Source organism: Schistocerca americana, chromosome 2 (genome assembly GCF_021461395.2).
Source record: "Schistocerca americana isolate TAMUIC-IGC-003095 chromosome 2, iqSchAmer2.1, whole genome shotgun sequence".
Lineage (NCBI taxonomy): Eukaryota > Metazoa > Arthropoda > Insecta > Orthoptera > Acrididae > Schistocerca > Schistocerca americana.
The window spans coordinates 880,038,906-880,060,925 of record NC_060120.1 but is presented as its reverse complement, the minus strand read 5'-3'; the positions used below and the strand labels follow the sequence as shown (position 1 = coordinate 880,060,925).

Genomic DNA, 22,020 nt, shown 5'->3' with positions numbered 1-22,020 from the left:
AGATCCATCTTTGCAACCACGGCACCATGCAGCATAGTACAGATGCACCCAACAACATGCTGAATGGACTGCTCAGGATTGGCATCACATGTTCTTCAACCAGACAATCGTCGGAGACGTGTTTGGAGGCAACCCACTCAGGCTGAACACCTTAGACATACTGCCCAGCAAGTGCAGCAAGATGGAGGTTCCCTGCTGTTTTGGGGTGGCATTATGTGGGGCTGGTGTACACCGCTGGTGGTCATGGAAGGCGCCGTAACGGCTGTATGGTACGTGAATGCCATCCTCCAGCCGATAGTGCAACCATATTGGCAGCATATTGGCGAGCCATTTGTCTTCAAGGACGACAATTCGCGCCCCCATTGTGGATATCTTGTAAATGACATTGCTAGACTAGAGTAACCAGCATGTTCTCCAGACATGAACCCTATCGAACATGCCTGGGATAGATTGAAAAGGGTTGTTTATGGGCGACGTGACCCACCAACCAATCTGAGGCATCTAGGCCGAATTGCCATTGAGAAGTGGGACAATCTGGACCAACAGTGCCTTGATGAACTTGTGGTTAGTATGCCATGATGAATACAGGCATGCATCAACGCAAGGGGACGTGCTACTGGGTATTAGAGGTACTGGTGTGTACAGCAGTCTGGACCGCTATCTCTGAAGGTCTCACTGTATGGTAGTACAACACGCAATGCGTGGTTTTAATGTGCAATAAAAAGAGTGGAATTGATGTTTATGTTGATCTCGATTCCAATTTTCTGTACAGGTTCCGGAACTCTCGAAACAGAGGTGATGCAAAACTTTTTATGATGTGCGGGTTTTCTTGGTGCCCACATACATAGAGAACCATGATCATCATAATAAAATAAGAGAAATCAGAGCTCGCATAGGAAGATTTTCCCCCGTGCTATTCTAGAATGGAACTGTAGAGACATAGCTTCTAGGTGATTAAATGAACCCTCTGCCAGGCACTTAATTGTGAAATGCAGATTAACTACGTAGATGTAGACATGTGACTATAATATCATTTAGTCACAGTTGGAATTGGTTAATTCATGTGAATAGCTGGATGTAATGCTTCATAGAAATACGAAATGGAATGCTGTCATAGCTCAGTTGTAAGTGAAGTATGTGGCAGACTTTGCTCTATTGGTAGAATACAAGGGAAATGCAATCAGTCTACAAAGAAGACTGCTTACAGATAACTCTTATGACCCTTCCTAGAATATTGCTCAACTGTGTGGGACCTGTACCAAATAGGACTAACAGAGGATACTGAATGTAAACAAGGAATGGCTGCATGAACAGTCACTGGTTTGTTTGACCTGTGTGACTGTGTCACAGAGACACTGAAGAAATTGAACTGGCTGATGGCAGACCAAACTATACTACCCCCCCCCCCCCACCCACCCACCTCTTGCCTGCTCTCCATCTAACCTGCAGCAATTTACTGTCTGCCATCCCTCTTCCCACCCAAGCCGCCTCCTTACCCCCACCTAGTCACCACTCTCATCATGCACTAGTGTTGATGTCTGCAGTGTGGCCTCAGTTGCCTGAGACTGCAGTCGTGTGTGTGTGTGTGTGTGTGTGTGTGTGTGTGTGTGTGTGTGTGTGTGTGTGTGTATTTTTGACGAAGGCCTTACTGGCCGAAAGGTTTATTTGTGACAGTCATTTTGTTGCGCCTATCTGCGACTCAGCATCTCCACTATACGATGAGCAGCAACTTTCCTTTTCATGATAATGTTACATTCCGTCCTGGTTTTTCCATTGTTTGATTACACTGTACTGAGAAATGTTCAAGAACGAGCTTTAGATTATGACTCATGGAATATACTAGTATCCTGTAACTTTCACACCCAGAGAGACAGTGAGGACAAGATTACATTAATTACAGCAAGCGCACAGACATTTGAACAGTCATTCTCTTAACTCTTGATAAGCGACTGGGGATCTAAAACCTATTTTCAACTAAAACATTTATGTTTCTTAATTTTAAGCATCTTTCACTACTGCAGACACAGTATATGGATCAACATTCTTTGCTGTTCTGATAAGAAGGAAGATTGATAGAGAAACAAAATTGGATTATTTACCTTACATACAAGGTTAAGATTTGGACGGTGTACTTCTCTCTTGTGTCGACTAAGAAGGTGTCTTTGTGAAAATTTTTTCCCACAGTCTTCACAAACCAAAGTGCGACACTCAGCTTCTTCTGACACACTTGATCCAGAGGCATTATCTTCACCAGAGAGGTTACTCTCACAATCCTGTAGAGGAAATTAAGGAGATTTCCAGATTATTCTGAACTATGTATCTCAGTACTCAACCAATCTATGAAGAAATAAATTAATGGTCATTCTTCATAGTACTGCAACATAGTATGACACAAGCTACAAATGCAACTTTAAAAAACAATGAAACACCCGTATGAGTTATGACATACTAATACATATTTTAAAAAAAGACTCTATACACAAGAAGCACATGTTTGTGGAAATACCTACCTATTAAAACCTACTGGCAGAAAGGATCAAGATTTACTAACATGATATAAGCTAACCTATGACTATCATAATCTCAGGTTGAGAAATAAGTGAACACACATGGGATAAAAAAACTAAGCCAATCAAAGGTAAAACCAAAAGGGCACAGGTGATTGATACAACAGCAGAGGTGTTGAGTCTTTGCAAGTCAAATATTATTCAGGAAGACATTAAGGATAAAATCAATATTCCATGCACAATACACAAACAGGAGTGCAATAAAAGGAAAAAAATTTAACTCTCATATTCTTCTGCAGACAATGTATACATATACGTTCCCATGTTGTTGCATTTTAATAAATTTCATTAGAGGACCAAGTAGAAAGAACACATTTTCATGTAACTATGTCTCGTTTTCCAATGTGAGTGCGAAGTAATTCTAATAAGTTCTTAAAAGTTTGACTGTACATTCAGAGAAAGCTCATGTAATAATCAAGTTCTGAGTATAATATTTCCTTTAGCAGATTTTCAAGGGTACATTTATCTCTCAACTTCAACAATTCCTTGAATGTCTTTTTTCTTCTTCTTTATACACAGTGCGAAAGCCAATGAAACAAATGCTTTGTCTGCATAATTATTCCCAGTAGTGTCCAAATTCTTCACGACGTGATATGCAGAACTGCCTCAAAAGTGACATTACATTTGACAAACTTTGTTGGTACATCTCGTTTGCATGTCTCAACAATACAAATGGCTGTATGGAAGTTTAAAATGGCCTTGCTATGTTGTTGTTGTGAACAGTTGAAAGTTTGAGGAAACTACGTATTTCTCAAGGGCATGGAACTATACTGTATGTTGATATGTGAAGTTCAGGTTGGTGTAAACGTTTGTAGCATTTTTTCAAAATTTAGATAAAAACAGCAGATATACATAACAGTGACTTTCGTCATCAATAATATATTATCCTTCACTGTTTACAACAGCATGCTAATGCTGGGGTAACTGCAGAAATAATGTAGTTTTGAGGAAAAGAACTTATCAAGCCACACTCGGAGCGCATTTTCATCCGAAAGGGAAGTTCCTTGAAGGTTGTTCAATAGAAAGAGAAAAATGTGAAAAATCTAGGGGCATAAGATCAGGTGAATAAGGTGGGTGCAGAATGACTTCCCACCCCAACTCCTGTCGGTCTACCAGAACATGGGCATGCATTATTGTGGAGTAGCTTCACTTCACGCAACCTTCCAGACAATTGTTCTCTTGGACTACTTTTGCAAGATTTCAGCAGTTATGGTTACACCTTGAAGAAGCAGTTCGAAATACACCACACTGCTGCTGTTCTGCCAGATACATCATAACATTACCTTCTGCAGACGCACGCAGATGCACACAGATGTTTGTACAGGGAATTGCTGCTTTGTTTGGGCTCAACCATTTCTTTCTTTTTAATTATCTTTTGTGGATGCACATAGGTCTTTTTACAGGGAGTTGCTGCTTTCTTTGGTCCCAACCATCCCTTTCTTTTCCATATGTTAGCATAAAGACACCATTTCTCATCACCAGTAATGATGCAGGATAGGAATGGTCAGTGTTGTTCATGAGACAATTGATGACGAAACAGTACAGATGAACGAACATATGGCCACCCACTGGTTTCTGTGATTTTGGCTTAGGGCATGCAGTACCTGTACATATGATCTTTGAACCTTCTCCATTGCATGGAGATGTCACACAATGCTGGAATGATCACAGTCCACCACATTTGTCAGTTCTCAAGCACAACGATGTGGATCAGGGTGGAGTAATAAAATTAAATGGTCCCTCCTTAAAATGAGAAAGCCATTTCCCTGCTGTGTTCTGTCTAATGGCATTATCCCCAAACATGGTTTCAATGTTTCTGGCTGCCTCTGCAGCTGTAATCCTCTACTGGACTCAAACAGAAGAATACGTTGTAAATGTTTTGATTTCTCCACTTGGCACTCCATTTTCCAGCACCTACAGCTCCATGCACTATCTCCTAATGACAAAATGACAACATGTAAACTCAAACAGCAAAAGCATATTACAAATAAAAAATAAAAATTGATAAATAAACCCGTAGCAACTGAAACATCAACACGCAAAACAAAAATGCTAAAAATTATGCACCAACCTAGTATTATGATTTGTCCATAAATATCATGAATTCTAGGCTATTATTATGGAAGCCTCTGCTAAAATTACAGAATTTGCTGCTTGGTTTATTTTAGCAGTTTGACAACAAAATATTTTTTGTTTGATAATTTTTTGAACCAGTACTGTTTCAGAAGCAATGCAATACCATTCTACCATCTGTTTAGCACAAACTGTATAACATACACCTAACACTGTGGGTATGTAAACTCGTTGTTACATTGCGATTTGGAGAACTGACATTAACGCTGTGATGTCACTATTGAGTGTAAAGCAACTGAGTAGTATTTAAACTAACTCTTGCAGTTTTTAAGGCCCTTTTGGGCATAGGTAAACAAATGTAAAGTTTAGTGTAATTGTTTCTTTAAACGTCATGAATACTCTGCCAGGATAATTTTTATTACACAATTTTTTTGTATCTTCACAATTATGTCAAAAGTATTTTGATCATCATTAGCAAATACAATATGTTTCTGTTTAAAGTGTTGCTTTGTACTCTCATTTGGTTTGCTTGTTACACTTTCTCCCTTTAACATAGTCTGGATATTCTTTGCATCACTAACAGTTCTGAAGATATCTTTTATTAATACAAGAGTCAAGGCTGAAGTTAAGCTTTTACTTCTCTGAAAACTGCTTTAACTGTGCTTACAAATTATGCAATGCTTTTAAGTGTCTTATCCTTTGAAAACTTATCTTATTTCATACTGCATTAACATTTTGCTTTAAAACAATGTCTATTTTATATTTTGAAAAATGTAACTGAGATCCAATTTTTAAATATCCAGCACTCTTTCTTGTCTCCCTTACTATGGGGTGAAGGCATAATCTTAAATTTTCAAATGTTACAATTAGGCTTGAAATTAAGATTTTTTTATTGTCAATTAAAAAAAAAATCTGAGGGTGGGGGTGCAGACACTCCTCCTCAATTCTCTTGTCCCCATTCCCCAGAGAATGTGGACTGGGGGAATGGAACAAAAGAGAAAGCAGCCTGGTAGGATTTTGCTCAGAGCATAATTTGATCATTACTAACCCTTGGTTTAAGAATTATTAAAGAATGCTACATTCATGGTTCAAATGGCTCTGAGCACTATGCGACTTAACTTCTGAGGTCATCAGTCGCCTAGAACTTAAAACTAATTAAACCTAACTAACCTAAGGACATCACACACATCCATGCCTGAGGCAGGATTCGAACCTGTGACCATAGCGGCCGCTCGGTTCCACACCGTAGCGCCTAGAACCGCATGGCCACTCCGGCCGGCGCTACATTCATGGAAGAGACCTGGAGACATCAGAGGTTTTCAGATTAATTATATAATGGTGAGACAAAGATTTCAAACCCTGATTTTAAACTAAAAATTACTTCCAGCGGAGAGGTGGATTCTGATAGTAATTTATTGACTTTGAGCTGCAGATAACAACAAAAGAAATTGCGCAAAGATGGAGTATTGAGATGGAACCCACCCTTTGACTTAGAGACTGAAATAGGGAAAAGGAGTAAAGCAGAAGATGGAAGGAGATCTTTGATAGATGAAATGGTGAAGGCTGTGAAGAATCAAATGGGCAAAGAAACGAGGCCCAGCAGAAATCCTTGGATGACACACAATACACACATCAAAAAAAGTTTTGTATCACCTCAGTTCCAAGAGTTCCAGAACCTGTACAGAAAATTGGAAGAGAGACCAACATTAACATCATTTCTGCCCTTTTTATTGCTAGTGAAAACCATACATTAGATGTTGTATCACGATGCAGCGAGACCTTTAGAGGTGGCTGTCCAGACTGCTGTGCACACCAGTACCTCTAATACCCAGTAGCAATTCCTCTTGCACTGTTGCATGCCTGTATTCGTCACGGCATACTATCCACAAGTTCATCAAGGCACTGTTGGTCCAGATTGTCCCACTCCTCAACGGCAAATCGGCGTAGATCCCTCAGATTGGTTGGTGGGTCATGTCGCCCATAAACAACCCTTTTCAATCTATCCCAGGCATATTCGATAGGATTCATGTCTGGAGAACATGCTGGTTACTCTAGTCTAGCAATGTCATTTACAAGATGTGCACAATGGGGGCGCGAATTGTCGTCCTTGAAGACAAATGGCTCGCCAATATGCTGCCAATATGGTTGCACTATCGGCTGGAGGATGGCATTCACGTATCATACAGCTGTTACGGCGCCTTCCATGACCACCAGTGGCGTATGTCAGCCCCACATAATGTCACCCCAAAACAGCAGGGAACCTCTACCTTGCTGCACTCCCTGGACAGAGTGTCTAAGGCGTTCAGCCTAACTGGGTTGCATCCAAACACATCTCCAATGATTGTCTGGTTGAAGGCATATGCGACACTCATCGGTGAAGAGAACGTGATGCCAATCCTGAGCAGTCCATTTGACATGTTGTTGGGCCCATCTGTACTGCACTGCATGGTGTCGTGGTTGCAAAGATGGATCTCACCATGGACATCGGGAGTGAAGTCGTACATTATGCGGCCTATTGCATACAGTTTGAACTGTAACACGCCCTCCTGTGGCTGCATGAAAAGGATTATTCAATATGGTGGTGTTGCTGTTAGGGTTCCTCCAAGTCATAATCTGTAGGTAGCAGTCATCCACTGCAGTAGTAGCCCTTGAGCGTCCTAAGCGAGGCATGCCTTCGACAGTTCCTGTCTCTCTGTATCTCCTCCATGTCAAAAACAACATCGCTTTGGTTCACTCCGAGACACTTGGACATTTCCCTAATTGAGAGCCCTTCCTGGCACAAAGGAACAACGTGGATGTGATTGAACCATGGTATTGACTGTCAAGGCATGGTTTAACTACAGACAAAACGTGCCGCTCACCTCCTTCCTGGTGGGATGGCTGGAACTGATCGGCTGTCGGATCCCCTCTGTCTAATATGTGCTACTCATGCATGGTTGTTTACATCATTGGGTGGGTTTAGTGACATCTCTGAACAGTCAAAGGGACTGTGTCTGTGATACAATGTCCACAGGCAACGTCTATCTTCAGGAGTTATGGGAACCAGGGTGATTTTTTTTTAATGTTTGTGTATGGTATTTAACAGACAAAAGGAGAATACATATAAAAAATGCAGCAAATGGAGGAGGCAAAAGAAAAAAAAAGACATCTACAAAGTCAGATTGACAGAAAGCACAACATGAAAAACAAGAATGGTTATATGAGAAAAGCAAAGCATATGAAGCATAGAATTTACATAAAAAGATTGAAGCCACATATAGAAAAATTATAGAAACATTTGGAGAAAAGATAGGCAGCTGTATGAATATCAAGATCTAACTTGCCAAGCTAGAACCAAACAAAGAAGGGAAGGCTGAAAGGTAGAATGAATATATAACGGGCTATAAAAAGGAAATTAATCTGAAGACAATATTATGAAAAATGGAAGTAGATGAAGATATGATGAGAGATATAACACTGCAAGAAAAATGTGACAGAACATTGAGAGATTTAAATCAAAACTAAGCCACTTGAGTATACATCTCTGAATTATTGAGAGCCTTTTGAGAACATACCATGACATAAGTACTCTCAAGAGACAGACCAAATACCTTCAGCCTTCAAGAAGACTGTCAGAATTCCAATTCCTGTGAAGATATATGGTGACAAGAATGAATATTACTGAAACATCTGTTTAAGAAGTTGTGGCTGCAAATACTAACACGAATCACACCACACAAAATGGAATGACCCTAAGCCAATTAAAATTACTTGATAGGTGAAAGATGTCACTTGATACTATAATGTTGCCATATTGGGTGCTGGCTCTTGCTTGGTCATAGGTGACACATGAAAACATGGCAGATCACAAATGCTGTTAATGTGTATTTCTGGCCAATGTTGGAAGTGGCCTCCCATGAGGTATGTTGGAAATGCGAGATGCTCTGTCGGCAGCTGCTTTTAAGTGACTGAGCTGCAGCCAACAATGCCTTTTGTAGCCCCAAATTTAAATTCTAAGTTCTAATCTAGCCACAAGCTTGAGATACGCAATGAATTCAAGAAAACAGCGGACAACAATTTATGGCAGAACTAAAATCATGACTGTTTTGTGCATGGCAATTAAAGCTAAGCTCTACCAGCAAACTAAAGACAAAAAATTTAAGTTTCAGTGCTGAAGCAAACTGTAACTTCTCACTATCACTGATTACCTGAAACTATCCTCACACTGGCTACATGAAGTACTGCATTACTAACCAATGAGAAGTCCATCTTGGCACTTGGTTGCATATTATATTAGGTAACACAGACAGAGTCCAAGTAAATAAAGACTGATAGGAAGAAAAGTGAAAATGAAAAACACAATATGATGACAAAAATGACACAGGAAAGTTTTAGAAATAAAACATTACATTTAAAACAGGTAAATGAATAAAAATAAGTCTTTTGATCTGGTTTGGGAAAAAATAAGATCTGATGCAGTCGACAAGATTCGAACCTACAACCTTCTGCAAATCAAGTTTATGCACCGACCAGTGCGTTACTTCAGTATGCTGTGTTGTGGCATTATACTGTATTTGCAACTCTGGTCAACCAGTCGCAACAATGAATTGAGCCTTCAAAAAGTCAGCTTTATGCATGTTGTACGAAGCTTACCTAATGTATGCCGATCTCTGTGATTATAATAACTGTATACGTGACACTGAATCAAGTGTTGGGGGAAAGGATCCAGTAATATTTGCTTAGTGTTGTGTACAAAATGTGTGTATTTCATTACCACTGTTATGAATACATGTTGTTTTTGGTGTGGTTACCATGTGTGATAAAATACAAAATAGAAGATCCAGACCTAGTATTCAGGACCCAAAAACATCATGAAAGAAAGCCTGACAAGGAAGTGAAAGTGATCTGACTGGTTGTTGTGGTAGTATGACAACGCTAAACAATCTGGGCATGATGGTGAGTGCTCTGATTGGAGGAAACCAGGTCAAACATGTGAAGTCTCAACTGTCAAGTAATATTAATCGGACTATAGTACCCACCTACTTCAGATAAGATCAGTTTTGTTTCCAGAGCAATGCAGGGTCACATTAGGCATGGCTGACCATACGATTTCTCTTACAAGATAAGTCAAAGAAAGGCATTTGTAGATTTAGAGAAAGCTTTTCACAATGTTAACTAGAACATGCTCTTCAAAATTCTGAAGATAGCAGGGATAAAATATAGGGAGCTAAAGGTTATTCACAACTTGAACAAAAACCAGATAGCAGTTATGAGAGTTTAAGGTCATGAGAGTGAGCACTTGAGATGGGAATGAACCAGGGTTGTATCCTACCCCTGGTGTTATTCAATCCAGAGCAAGGACATCGTGTTATGACTTAAACTGTGCGCAATAGGCTGCATGATGTGCAACTTCACTCCCGACGTCCATGGTGAGGTCCATCTTTGTAACCACGACACCATGCAGTGTGGTACAGATGCGCCCAACAACATGTTGAATGAACTGCTCAGGACTGGTATCACGTTCTCTTCACCGATCAGTGTCTCACGTTCTCTTCACCGATCAGTGTCTCACGTTCTCTTCACCGATCAGTGTCGCATCTACCTTCAACCAGACAATCGTCAGAGACGTGTTTGGAGGCAACCCAGTCAGGCTGAACGCCTTAGACGCACTGTCCAGCAAGTGCAGCAAGGTGAAGGTTCCCTGCAGTTTTGGGGTGCCATTATGTTGGACCGACGTACGCTGCTGGTGGTCATGGAAGGTGCCATAACGGTTGCACGATACCAAATGCCATCCTCCGAGCGATAGTGCAACCATATTGGCGAGGCATTCATCTTCATCTTCATGGACGACAATTCACTCTGTCATCATGCACATCTTGTGAAGCACTTCCTTCAGGATATCGACATCGCTCAACTCGAGTGGCCAGCATCTTCTCCAGACCTGAACCCTATCGAACATGCCTGGGATAGATTGAAAAGAGCTGTTTATGAATGACATGACCCACCAACCACTCTGAGGGATCTACACTGAATCACTGTTGAGGAGTGGGGCAATCTGGACCAACAGTGCCTTGATGAACTTGTGGATAATATGCCATGACGAATACAGGCCTGCATCGATGGAAGAGGATGTGCTACTGGGTATTATAGGTACTGGTGTGTACAACAATCTGCACAATCACCTCTGAAAGTCTCGCTGTATGGTGATACAATGTGCAATGTCTGGTTTTTATGAGATATAAAAAGGCCGAAAATATGTTTATGATGATCTCTATTCCAATTTTCTGTACAGGTTCTGGAACTCTCGGAACTGAGGTGATGCAAAATGTTTTTGATGTGTGTATTATGGAGATGCTTCATGAACTCAAATGGGAATCCCTGGAGGGAAGACAATGTTCTTTATATGAGGCATTATTGCACAAATTTAGAGAACTGGCATTTGAGATGATTGCAGATCAATTCTGCTGCTGCCAATGAACATTTCCTATAAGGACCACAAAAATAAGATGAAGAAATTTAGCACTCATACAGAGCCTTATAGACAGTTGTTTTTTCCCCTCGCTCTATCTGTGAATGAAACAGGAAAGGAAATGACTAATAGTGATGTGTGGTACCATCTGCCATGCACAGTACACTGGCTTGTGAAGTATATATGTAAATGCAGATACCCAATCCTAGGAGTGATGCAATCCATATCAATGGGTGCATGGCATGTAGGACATATATCATTAACAGAGTCTCAAGAATATTGGACGACCTTCCTGAGTAATTAGACTCGCACTGTGTGGGGTTCTATGACGTCGACTGAATGTAGCCACAGTTCTTGTGAGATCGAAGTGGAGAACACGGAACAAGAAAAAAACAAAAACTGAGGGACATCATGATGCCGCAAACACTTGAAGTTGGAATTCATGAAAACTGTTTCCGCAACTGGATTATGTAATAGACTAGTGCAAGATGTGGAAACTGCCACAGATATGCTGAAACTGGCGATGATTAAATCCTTGTCTGGGGCTCATAAGAGAAAACTTCCCAAACTAAAAGATCTTCAACAAAAGACTTCCAAAAAAAGACTGTCTCAGAGTGAAGGGGGTAAACAGATCACTTCTACTTCCAACACACGAAACAAGAGAACAATGGAGGAGTCTAATACTCCAATTTGTCAGGATGATCACAGCTAGATAAAGCTGAGGCAGGGAAGGTAGTAGGGAAACAGGCCTATATTATTGCAGTCCCTGTTCTTAGGATGGCAGTTACCCAACAGGGATATCCATTGGTCAACATCAGCCTGCAGCAGATCGAGCTTGTTCATGTGGCTCTAATTGGGAAGACTGGGGGCAGGACACTAGTCCAGCAACCGAATTCAGCATAGTCTATCTGGATAAAGATGCTTTTATCTTTGTCTGTGAGGGGATGTGAACAGAGGATTGGCTGAAGGAGAGGGTGCCCAAGATACCACTGTGGGAGGAGACAAAGCTGCTGTTCAAAACAGCATCTGAGCTCTTCAAGACTGGATCATAGGTATCAATTTAAGTACCAAAACCTCCTTGGGTATCAAAACCTCAAAAGACTCTGTTTGAGAAAATAAGGCCAAAGAACCAGGAGGTCACAACAGAGGACTGGAGGGTAATCTCTTGAAAGGTTGTAACGAATGGCCAAACCGTTGTGATGGAAGTTTGTGAAAAATCCCTGAGGACAATGCAGGAACATGACTGGAGATTGTACACAGGGTTCTCACAAGTAACCATCAGGGTAATCACAGACAATGGAATTGACCATGGCAGTAACATGGAGACTGCAAGTGTTGCACATAATTCTGCAACACAGTAAAGGAGCAACTGCCACCCCATGTCATCTTCTGGGAAGACAGAAGATGAATGTGGCCCTGATCCAGGAACCATATTTATGTAAGGGCGACATTTGAGGTATCTGAGGAACTGGAGGTAGTGATTTATACTAGGGTAAAACTGAAGAACTCCAGAACATGCTTTTATGAAAACAATGGAATTTCATTTTTCCTGATGGCTGAGTTTTGTTCCAGGGACTTGTGAGCATCAGGATGAACTGCGCGAGACAGAAAGCACGTGGGAAATTGAATTGTGTGAGCAACAGCTACACCAACAGCAGTGGTGAGTACCTACTTGAATGTTTACACAAAAGCAACCTAGAAGTTCTGAACCGAGGCAGGGAAGCTACATTCAGGATGATAAGAAAGAAGGCAGGAAGTAACTGACATAACTTTTGTGTCCATTGTAATGGGCAGCTATGTCAAGAAATGGCATGTGGAATTGGAGGCATTCTTACCTGACAACATGTATATTATGTTTGGGGTCAAAATGGCTGCTAAACAGACAATGGTCTACAGGAATCCTAGGAAAACAGAATGGGACTCATAAGATAGACCTTAACTCACACTTACCTGAAATCAGAACTTTGATAAGGAATCCAGTAGGGTTTCAGGAAATGTCAGATGCAGTGACTTCTGCCATTATGGCCTCTCATTTAGAAAACTGCCAAATCACCAAGAAGTGCACAGACAGCAATATGCCTTGGTGGAACAATAACCTGGACTTGCAAAGAAGACAGTTCAACCTAGAAGAAGGAAAGGCCAAAGGGCAAAATATCAGGGGGTCCTTACCAAACACAACCTTGCAATCAAGTATGCAAAACTATTATTCCTATTACATCTGTTGGTTAAAATATAGGCAGCAGAAAGAATATGCACGGTAAAAACTGGAAATGACTTGATACCTTTAGGATCTCCTGAATCCCACACCAATGGAGGATAAATAGAGGAATGGTTGGGGAAATGCTGGTTGACTATACAATAACTTCCAGCTGCTTACATATCAATGTAACAATTAGGGTAGGGAGCAGTGGAAGAACGAACCATGACACAGTGGAGGGGACATAGCCTGGTTTACTAACAGTTTGAAAACAGATGAAGGTACTGGTTCCAGGTTATATGGGATATAGCTTAGACTAAAGCGCAGTCTCTCTACAGAAGCTGGCCATGGTACTCCAGGGGGAAATACCCAGATTGTAGCATTTACATTTATTCAGACAGCGAAGCAGCTCTGATATTTTTATCTACCCTTACACCAAGAACAAAGATCATTGCAGAACGCCATAAAGTCCTTGTGAGACTAAGAGAAAGCAACAGGGTAAGTCTGCTGTCAGTATCTGACCAATCCGGAATCTGTGGCAATGAACAAGCTGATACACTGTCCAGGGTGGGTGCCACAGCTGTTTTTTGGACTGGAACCTGTCCTAACCATCACATAGGCAATGATTAAATCAAAACTATGAAACTAGATCACAAGGCAGCATGTTGAATATAGACCATGTTTTTTTAAAAAGTTTTGTAATTCTTGAATCACACAGGAGACAGACTAAACTTATGGTAGCATTAATGACAAGCCATGGGAACTTTAAGAAAGAAACAAACACACACACACAAACACACACACACACTTGGGTATAGAAAAAAAGCCCCTATGTGTAAGATGTATGGGAAAGGTGACAAAACCACACCACACAATCCTCCAATGCGAAGCACACAATCCTCCAAAATATTTGCATCAAGTCCTGAAGAAATTGTGTCTAATTAAGAACTAGTAAACAACCTCCTACTGACTGGCTTTACTATAAGGAATGAAATCGCACTATAAGCCGGGTTTTGATGCGGGCAATAGTGTGCTATGGCCACTGTTTTTTATGTCTCTATTCATATCAAATCAAATCAGTAGTCAGGTTATTTGGGCTATAACTGACAATCGGAGAAGTGAAGCAGACAAAATGCAGACTGTTTCCTGAAAGTACTTGTCTGTAGTGAAGCTTTATAAGCAAGTGAAACATATCTGATAAACAGTTTAGACAATAAGAGAATAGAAGCTTTTGAAATGTGATGCTATAGAAGAATGCTGAAGGTTACATTGATATATCAGATCACTAATGGAGAAGTACAGATTAAAGTTTAGGAAAAATGAAATTTGTAGCACAGCTTGACTCAAAGAAGGAATCAGATGATAGTACACATCCTGATATCTCAAGGAATCATAAATTTGGTGATGGAGGTTCAAAAATGAAGAGGAAGACTACAGCCAGAAGACAGTAAAAAGGAACTAAACTGGTTCAAATGGATGTAGGCTGCAACAATTTTGTAGAGATGAGAGTCTTCCACATGCTAGACTAGCACGAAACCTGTTTATAGGGAACTGAAATGATGGCCAAGATAAAAAGTTCAAAATAAAAAAACAGAAAGGGAATATAGAGACCAAAACCAAAACAAACGGTGGAAACAAACAGACAAATAATAAAGAGATACAAAACACATGAAAGCTACGAATACAACAGAGGTAATTGTGGGAGAAAAACATAGCAAGGATGATGACAACCGAAACTTCTCTAATCATGCCCAGGTTATCTTCCAGACCCAAGTAAGTGTTAGGAAAGAGATTTCAAGTTTGGTAATAATGAAATTCTGTAACTGAAACCTATAGAAACCCACATTTGCTCGGTTGTTGTAAAAATACCATGTCCTCCAACATGTTGTACAATATGCTCTGTCCTATTATCAATGCAGCCTACCATGGATTCCTCTACTGTGCCAACCTCTTGATCTCAAAACACTTGCAACCTACGTCATCAATTATTTGTAGTATCTATCCGATCTCCTCCTTTCTTTAGTGTTTTTACCCTCTATAGCTCCCTCTAGCTCCAAGGAAGTTATTCCCTGATATCTTAAACGTCTAATTTCCTTGTTCTTTGGTCTTGTCAGTGTTTTCCACAGGTTCATTGGCGTTAGTCACCAAGTCAGTCAGGCAGCAGTAACTGATCGAGACACAAGCAGGAACAGGGAAGTAACTGCTTTTGTGACATTAAAGAGTTCCTAACCAGAAGAGAATTTTATAATATTATCTGTATGCTTTAATAGTTTAGTACCTTGAGTTTCTACGTGTAAATTTAATATCTAATAGCCACAGTTCTCACATTTTTGTTTGCATTGGAAAGTAAGCCGATTTTGCAACATCACAAGTTCCTAATCAGGGGCAAATTATCTAGTTTCACTTGAATGCTTCAGTAATTAGGTTTTTGAATATCTGTGTATTATTAGACACAGTTCCTGCATTTTCATTAGGGTCTACATTAGAGTTGTGCAGCACGTGCCGATAGTCCCTTTATCTGCATAGTTTAGTTTTCCACGGTCTTTGGTATGGACAGGGACTGCATTTGTTATGTGCGGATGCGAGCCGAGTTGGTGACACTTCGCTCTCAGCTTCAGGCTGTGATGGCTTCGGTTACACAGCTTGAAGCTGCAGTGGATGGGCACCACTGTTGTCGGCCAGCCGTGGGGATCCGACGGTCATCCAGCACATCAGAGTCCTCCGATTGGTCCTCACCAGTGGCCAGCCCAGTTACTGCTCGCACTGAGGTTGACTCCTCACCTGTGGTTGAGTGGGAGGTTGCCCCAGGGTGAAGGAGGTGGCAAAAGACTTCCCAGGCAGCCGCACGTAAGGCCTCCCCTGTTTGCCTGACAAACAGATTCCAGGTGCTGTCTATGGCTGACACTGTCGCTGAGCCAGATGCTGTCGTCTTTCCTGTTTCAGAGGAAGCCACTCACCCTGCAAGATTCGGGCAATCACAGAGGGTGGAGTTACTGGTAGTTGGGAGCTCCAATGTTAGGTGTGTTATGGGGACATGGCTGCCAAGAAAGGAAAGAAAACCAATGTGCACTCTGTGTGCATACCAGATGGAGTCATTCCAGATGTGGAAAGGGTCCTCCCGGATGCCATGAAGAGCACAGGGTGCAGCCAACTGCACGTGGTTGCTCACGTCAGTACCAATGATTTGTGTCACTTTGGATCAGAATAGATTCTCTCTGGTTCTGAGCAGCTAACATAAGTGGTAAAGGCTGCCAGTCTTTCTTGCAAGATGAAAGCAGAGCTGACCATTTGCAGCATAGTCGACAGGACCGATTGCGGACCTCTGGTACAGAGCCGAGTGGAGGGTCCAAATCAGAGGCTCAGACGGTTCTGCGACCATGTAGGCTGCAGATTCCTTGACTTGTGCCAAAGGGTGGCTGGGTTTCGGGTTCCACTGAATGTGTCAGGTGTCCACTATATGCAGGAGGCGGCTACACTGGTAGCAGGGGCTGTGTAGCGTGGACTGGGTGGTTTTTTAGGTTATATGGTCTTGGGAAAAAACAAGAAGGGCTTCAGTCACATAGGGTGCAGGCCGAACACAGGAAGAACGTAGATACAGGAACCATTGGTATAACAGTTGCAAAATTGTTGTAGCTGTGTTGGGAAAGTACCAGAGCTCCAAGCGCTAATAGAAAGCACTGATGCTCAAATCGTTATGGGCACTGAAAGCTGGCTAAAGCTGGAGATAAGTTCAGCCGAAATTTTTAAAGAACCTAACTTGTGTTCCGAAAGTTTAGGCTAGACACAGTTAGCTGTGGTGTGTTTGTTGCTGTTAGAAGTAGCTTAGCTTGTCACGAAATTGAAATAGATAGTTCCCGTCAGTTAGTATGGGCAGAGGTCACTGCTGGCAACCGGAATAAAATAATAATTGGATCCTTTTACCAACATCCCAATTCAGATGATATAGTTACTGAAAGGTTCAAAGAAAGCTTGAGTCTGATTTCAAACATGTACACGACTCATATGATTATAGCTGGTGGTGACTAATCTACCCTCGATATGATGGTGAAAATACATGTTTAATTCCGGAGGTACGCATAAAATATCATCCGAAGTTGTGCTAAACGCATTCTCTGAAAATTATTTTGGGCAGTTAGTTCATGAGCCCACACGAATAGTAAACAGTTGTGAAAACACGCTTGACCTCTTAGCAACAAATAATCCTGAGTTAACAATGAGCATCAAAACTGATACAGGGATTGGTGAACACAGGGTTGTCGTAGCGAGATCCCAAAATCTTCCAAAAATAAATGAAAAATATACCCATTCCAAAAAGCAGATAAAAATTCACTTGAGGCCTTCCTGAGAGACAATCTCCACTCATTCCAAATTAATAATGCAAGTATAGACCAGATGTAGCTTGAATTCAAAGAAATAGTATCGGCAGCAATTGAGAGATTAACAAACTATGGAGCTGATCCTCCTTGGTACACTGGTAGTTGGGAGCTCCAACATCAGGCACGTAATGGGGCCCCTTAGGGATATGGCAGCAAGAGAGGGGAAGAAAACCAATGTGCACTCCGTGTGCATACCGGGGGGAGTCATTCCAGATGTGGAAAGGGTCCTTCCGGATGCCATGAAGGGTACAGGGTGCACCCATCTGCAGGTGGTTGCTCATGTCAGCACCAATGATGTGTGTCGCTATGGATCCGAGGAAATCCTCTCTGGCTTCCGGCGGCTATCTGATTTGGTGAAGACTGCCAGTCCCGCTAGCGGGATGAAAGCAGAGCTTACCATCTGCAGCATCGTCGACAGGACTGACTGCGGACTTTTGGTACAGAGCCGAGTGGAGGGTCTGAATCAGAGGCTGAGACGGTTCTGCGACCGTGTGGGCTGCAGATTCCTCAACTTGCGCCATAGGGTGGTGGGGTTTCGGGTTCCGCTGGATAGGTCAGGAGTCCACTACACGCAACAAGCAGCTACACGGGTAGCAGGGGTTGTGTGGCGTGGGCTGGGCGGTTTTTTAGGTTAGATGGCCTTGGGCAAGTACAGAAAGGGCAACAGCCTCAACGGGTGCATGGCAAAGTCAGGACATGCGAGGAGCAAGCAGCAATCGGTATTGTAATTGTAAACCGTCGAAGCTGCGTTGGTAAAGTACCGGAACTTCAAGCGCTGATAGAAAGCACCGAAGCCGAAATCGTTATAGGTACAGAAAGCTGGTTGAAGCCAGAGATAAATTCTGCCGAAATTTTTACAGTGTTTAGAAAGCATAGATTGCATGCAACCGGTGGTGGAGTGTTCGTCGCTGTTAGTAGTAGTTTATCCTGTAGTGAAATAGAAGTGGATAGTTCCTGTGAATTATTATGGGTGGAGGTTACACTCAACAACCGAGCTAGGTTAATAATTGGCTCCTTTTACCGACCTCCCGACTCAGCAGCATTAGTGGCAGAACAACTGAGAGAAAATTTGGAATACATTTCAAATACATTTTCTCAGCATGTTATAGTCTTAGGTGGAGATTTCAATTTACCAGATATAGACTGGGACACTCAGATATTTAGGACGGGTGGTAGGGACAGAGCATCGAGTGACAATATACTGAGTGCACTATCCGAAAATTACCTCGGGCAATTAAACAGAGAACCAACTCGTGGAGATAACATCTTGGACCTACTGATAACAAACAGACCCGAACTTTTCGACTCTGTATGTACAGAACAGGGAATCAGTGATCATAAGGCCGTTGCAGCATCACTGAATATGGAAGTTAGTAGGAATATAAAAAAAGGGAGGAAGGTTTATCTGTTTAGCAAGAGTAATAGAAGGCAGATTTCAGACTACCTAACAGATCAAAACGAAAATTTCTGTTCCGACACTGACAATGTTGAGTGTTCATGGAAAAAGTTCAAGGCAATCGTAAAATGCGTTTTAGACAGGTACGTGCCGAGTAAAACTGTGAGGAACGGGAAAAACCCACTGTGGTACAACAACAAAGTTAGGAAACTACTGCGAAAGCAAAGAGAGCTTCACTCTAAGTTTAAACGCAGCCAAAACCTCTCAGACAAACAGAAGTTAAACGATGTCAAAGTTAACGTAAGGAGGGCTACGCGTGAAGCGTTCAGTGAATTCGAAAGTAAAATTCTATGTACCGACTTGACAGAAAATCCTAGGAAGTTCTGGTCTTACGTTAAATCAGTAAGTGGCTCGAAACAGCATATCCAGACACTCCGGGATGATGACGGCATTGAAACAGAGGATGACACGTGTAAAGCTGAAATACTAAAAACCTTTTTCCAAAGCTGTTTCACAGAGGAAGACCGCACTGCAGTTCCTTCTCTAAATCCTCGCACAAACGAAAAAATGGCTGACATCGAAATAAGTGTCCAAGGAATAGAAAAGCAACTGGAATCACTCAACCGAGGAAAGTCCACTGGCCCTGACGGGATACCAATTGGATTCTACACAGAGTACGCAAAAGAACTTGCCCCCCTTCTAACAGCCGTGTACTGCAAGTCTCTAGAGGAACGGAAGGTTCCAAATAATTGGAAAAGAGGTAGTCCCAGTCTTCAAGAAGGGTCGTCGAGCAGATGCGCAAAACTATAGACCTATATCTCTGACATCGATCTGTTGTAGAATTTTAGAACATGTTTTTTGCTCGAGTATCATGTCGTTTTTGGAAACCCAGAATCTACTATGTAGGAATCAACATGGATTCCGGAAACAGCGATCGTCTGAGACCCAACTCGCTTTATTTGTTCATGAGACCCAGAAAATATTAGATACAGGCTCCCAGGTAGATGCTATTTTTCTTGACTTCCGGAAGGCGTTCGATACAGTTCCGTACTGTCGCCTGATAAACAAAGTAAGAGCCTACGGAATATCAGACCAGCTGTGTGGCTGAATTGAAGAGTTTTTAGCAAACAGAACACAGCTTGTTGTTATCAATGGAGAGACGTCTGCAGACGTTAAAGTAACCTCTGGCGTGCCACAGGGGAGTGTTATGGGACCATTGTGTAATGTATTGCGAATACATAGAAAGAAGGATCCTTTATTGTATGATTATATGATAGCGGAACAAACACTGGTAGCAGTTACTTCTGTAAAATATCTGGGAGTATGCGTGCAGAACGATTTGAAGTGGAATGATCGTATAAAATTAATTGTTGGTAAGGCGGGTACCAGGTTGAGATTCATTAGGAGAGTCCCTAGAAAATGTAGTCCATCAACAAAGGAGGTGGCTTACAAAACACTCGTTCGACCTATACTTGAGTATTGCTCATCAGTGTGGGATCCGTACCAGATCGGGTTGACGGAGGAGATAGAGAAGCTCCAAAGAAGAGCGGCGCGTTTCGTCACAGGGTTATTTGGTAACCGTGTTAGCGTTACAGAGATGTTTAACAAACTCAAGTGGCAGACTCTGCAAGAGAGGCGCTCTGCATCGCGGTGTAGCTTGCTCGCCAGGTTTCGGGAGGGTGCGTTTCTGGATGAGGTATCGAATATATTGCTTCCCCCTACTTATACCTCCCGAGGAGATCACGAATGTAAAATTAGAGAGATTAGAGCGCGCACGGAGGCTTTCAGACAGTCGTTCTTCCCGCGAACCATACGCGACTGGAACAGGAAAGGGAGGTAATGACAGTGGCACGTAAAGTGCCCTCTGCCACACACCGTTGGGTGGCTTGCGGAGTATAAATGTAGATGTAGATGTAAAACGGGTTAGAACACTGTTGCAGAAACAAAGAAACAAACATGCCAAATTTAAACTGACGCAAAATCCCCAAGATTGGCAATCTTTTACAGAATCTCGAAATTTAGCACGGACTTCAATGCGAGATGCTTATAACAGCTTCTACAATGAAACTTTGTCTCAAAACCTGGCAGAAAATACAAAGAGATTCTGGTTGTATGTGAAGTATGTTAGTGGCAAGAAACAATCAATGCCTTCTCTGCGTGATAGCAATGGAGATACTATCGAAGACAGTGCTGCCATAGCAGAGTTATTAAACACAGCCTTTTGAAATGCCTTCACAAAAGAAAACGAAGTAAATATTCCAGAATTCGAATCGAGAACAGCTGCCAACATGAGTAACTAGAAGTAAATATCCTCGGAGAAGTGAAGCAACTTAAATCACTTAATAAAAGCAAGTCTTCTGGTCCAGGTTGCATACCAATTAGGTTCCTTTAGGAGTATGCTGATGCATTAGCTCCATACTTGACAATCATATACAACCGTTTGCTCGACAAAAGATCCGTAGCCAAAGACTGGAAAGTTGCACAGATCACACTAATATTCAAGAAAGGTAGTAGGAGTAATCCACTAAATTACAGGTCCGTATCATTAACGTCGGTATGCAGCGCGATTTTGGAACATATATTGTGTTCAAACATTATCAATTACCTCAAAGAAAACTGTGTATTGTCACACAGTCAACATGGGTTTAGAGAACATCGTTCCTGTGAAACACAACTAGCTCTTTATTCACATGATTGTTGAGTGCTACTGATAACGGATTTCAGATCGATTCTCGATTTCTGGAAGGCTTTTAACACTGTACCACACAAGTGGCTTGTAGTGAAATTGCACGCTTATGGAATATTGTCTCAGTTATGTGACTGGATTTGTGATTTCCTGTCAGAGAGGTCACAGTTTGTAGTAATTGACGGAAAGTTATCGAGTAAAACAGAAGTGATTTCTGGCGTTCCCCAAGGTAGTGGTAAGGGCCATTTGCTTTTCCTTATGTATATAAACGATTTGG

The 22,020-nt window shown here is 41.7% G+C and overlaps 1 protein-coding gene across 4 annotated transcripts in view; it reads right to left on the bottom strand.

The window, feature by feature from the left end:
* Window positions 1–22,020, bottom strand: part of LOC124595329 (gastrula zinc finger protein XlCGF7.1-like) — a 119,138-nt gene that overhangs the window by 71,958 nt on the left and 25,160 nt on the right. For all 4 annotated transcript variants that reach the window (XM_047134031.1, XM_047134032.1, XM_047134035.1 and 1 more), the window contains exon 3: window positions 2,100–2,273. In XM_047134031.1, the coding sequence (XP_046989987.1) occupies window positions 2,100–2,273 (174 nt within the window). The remainder of the gene's footprint in view (window positions 1–2,099; window positions 2,274–22,020) is intronic.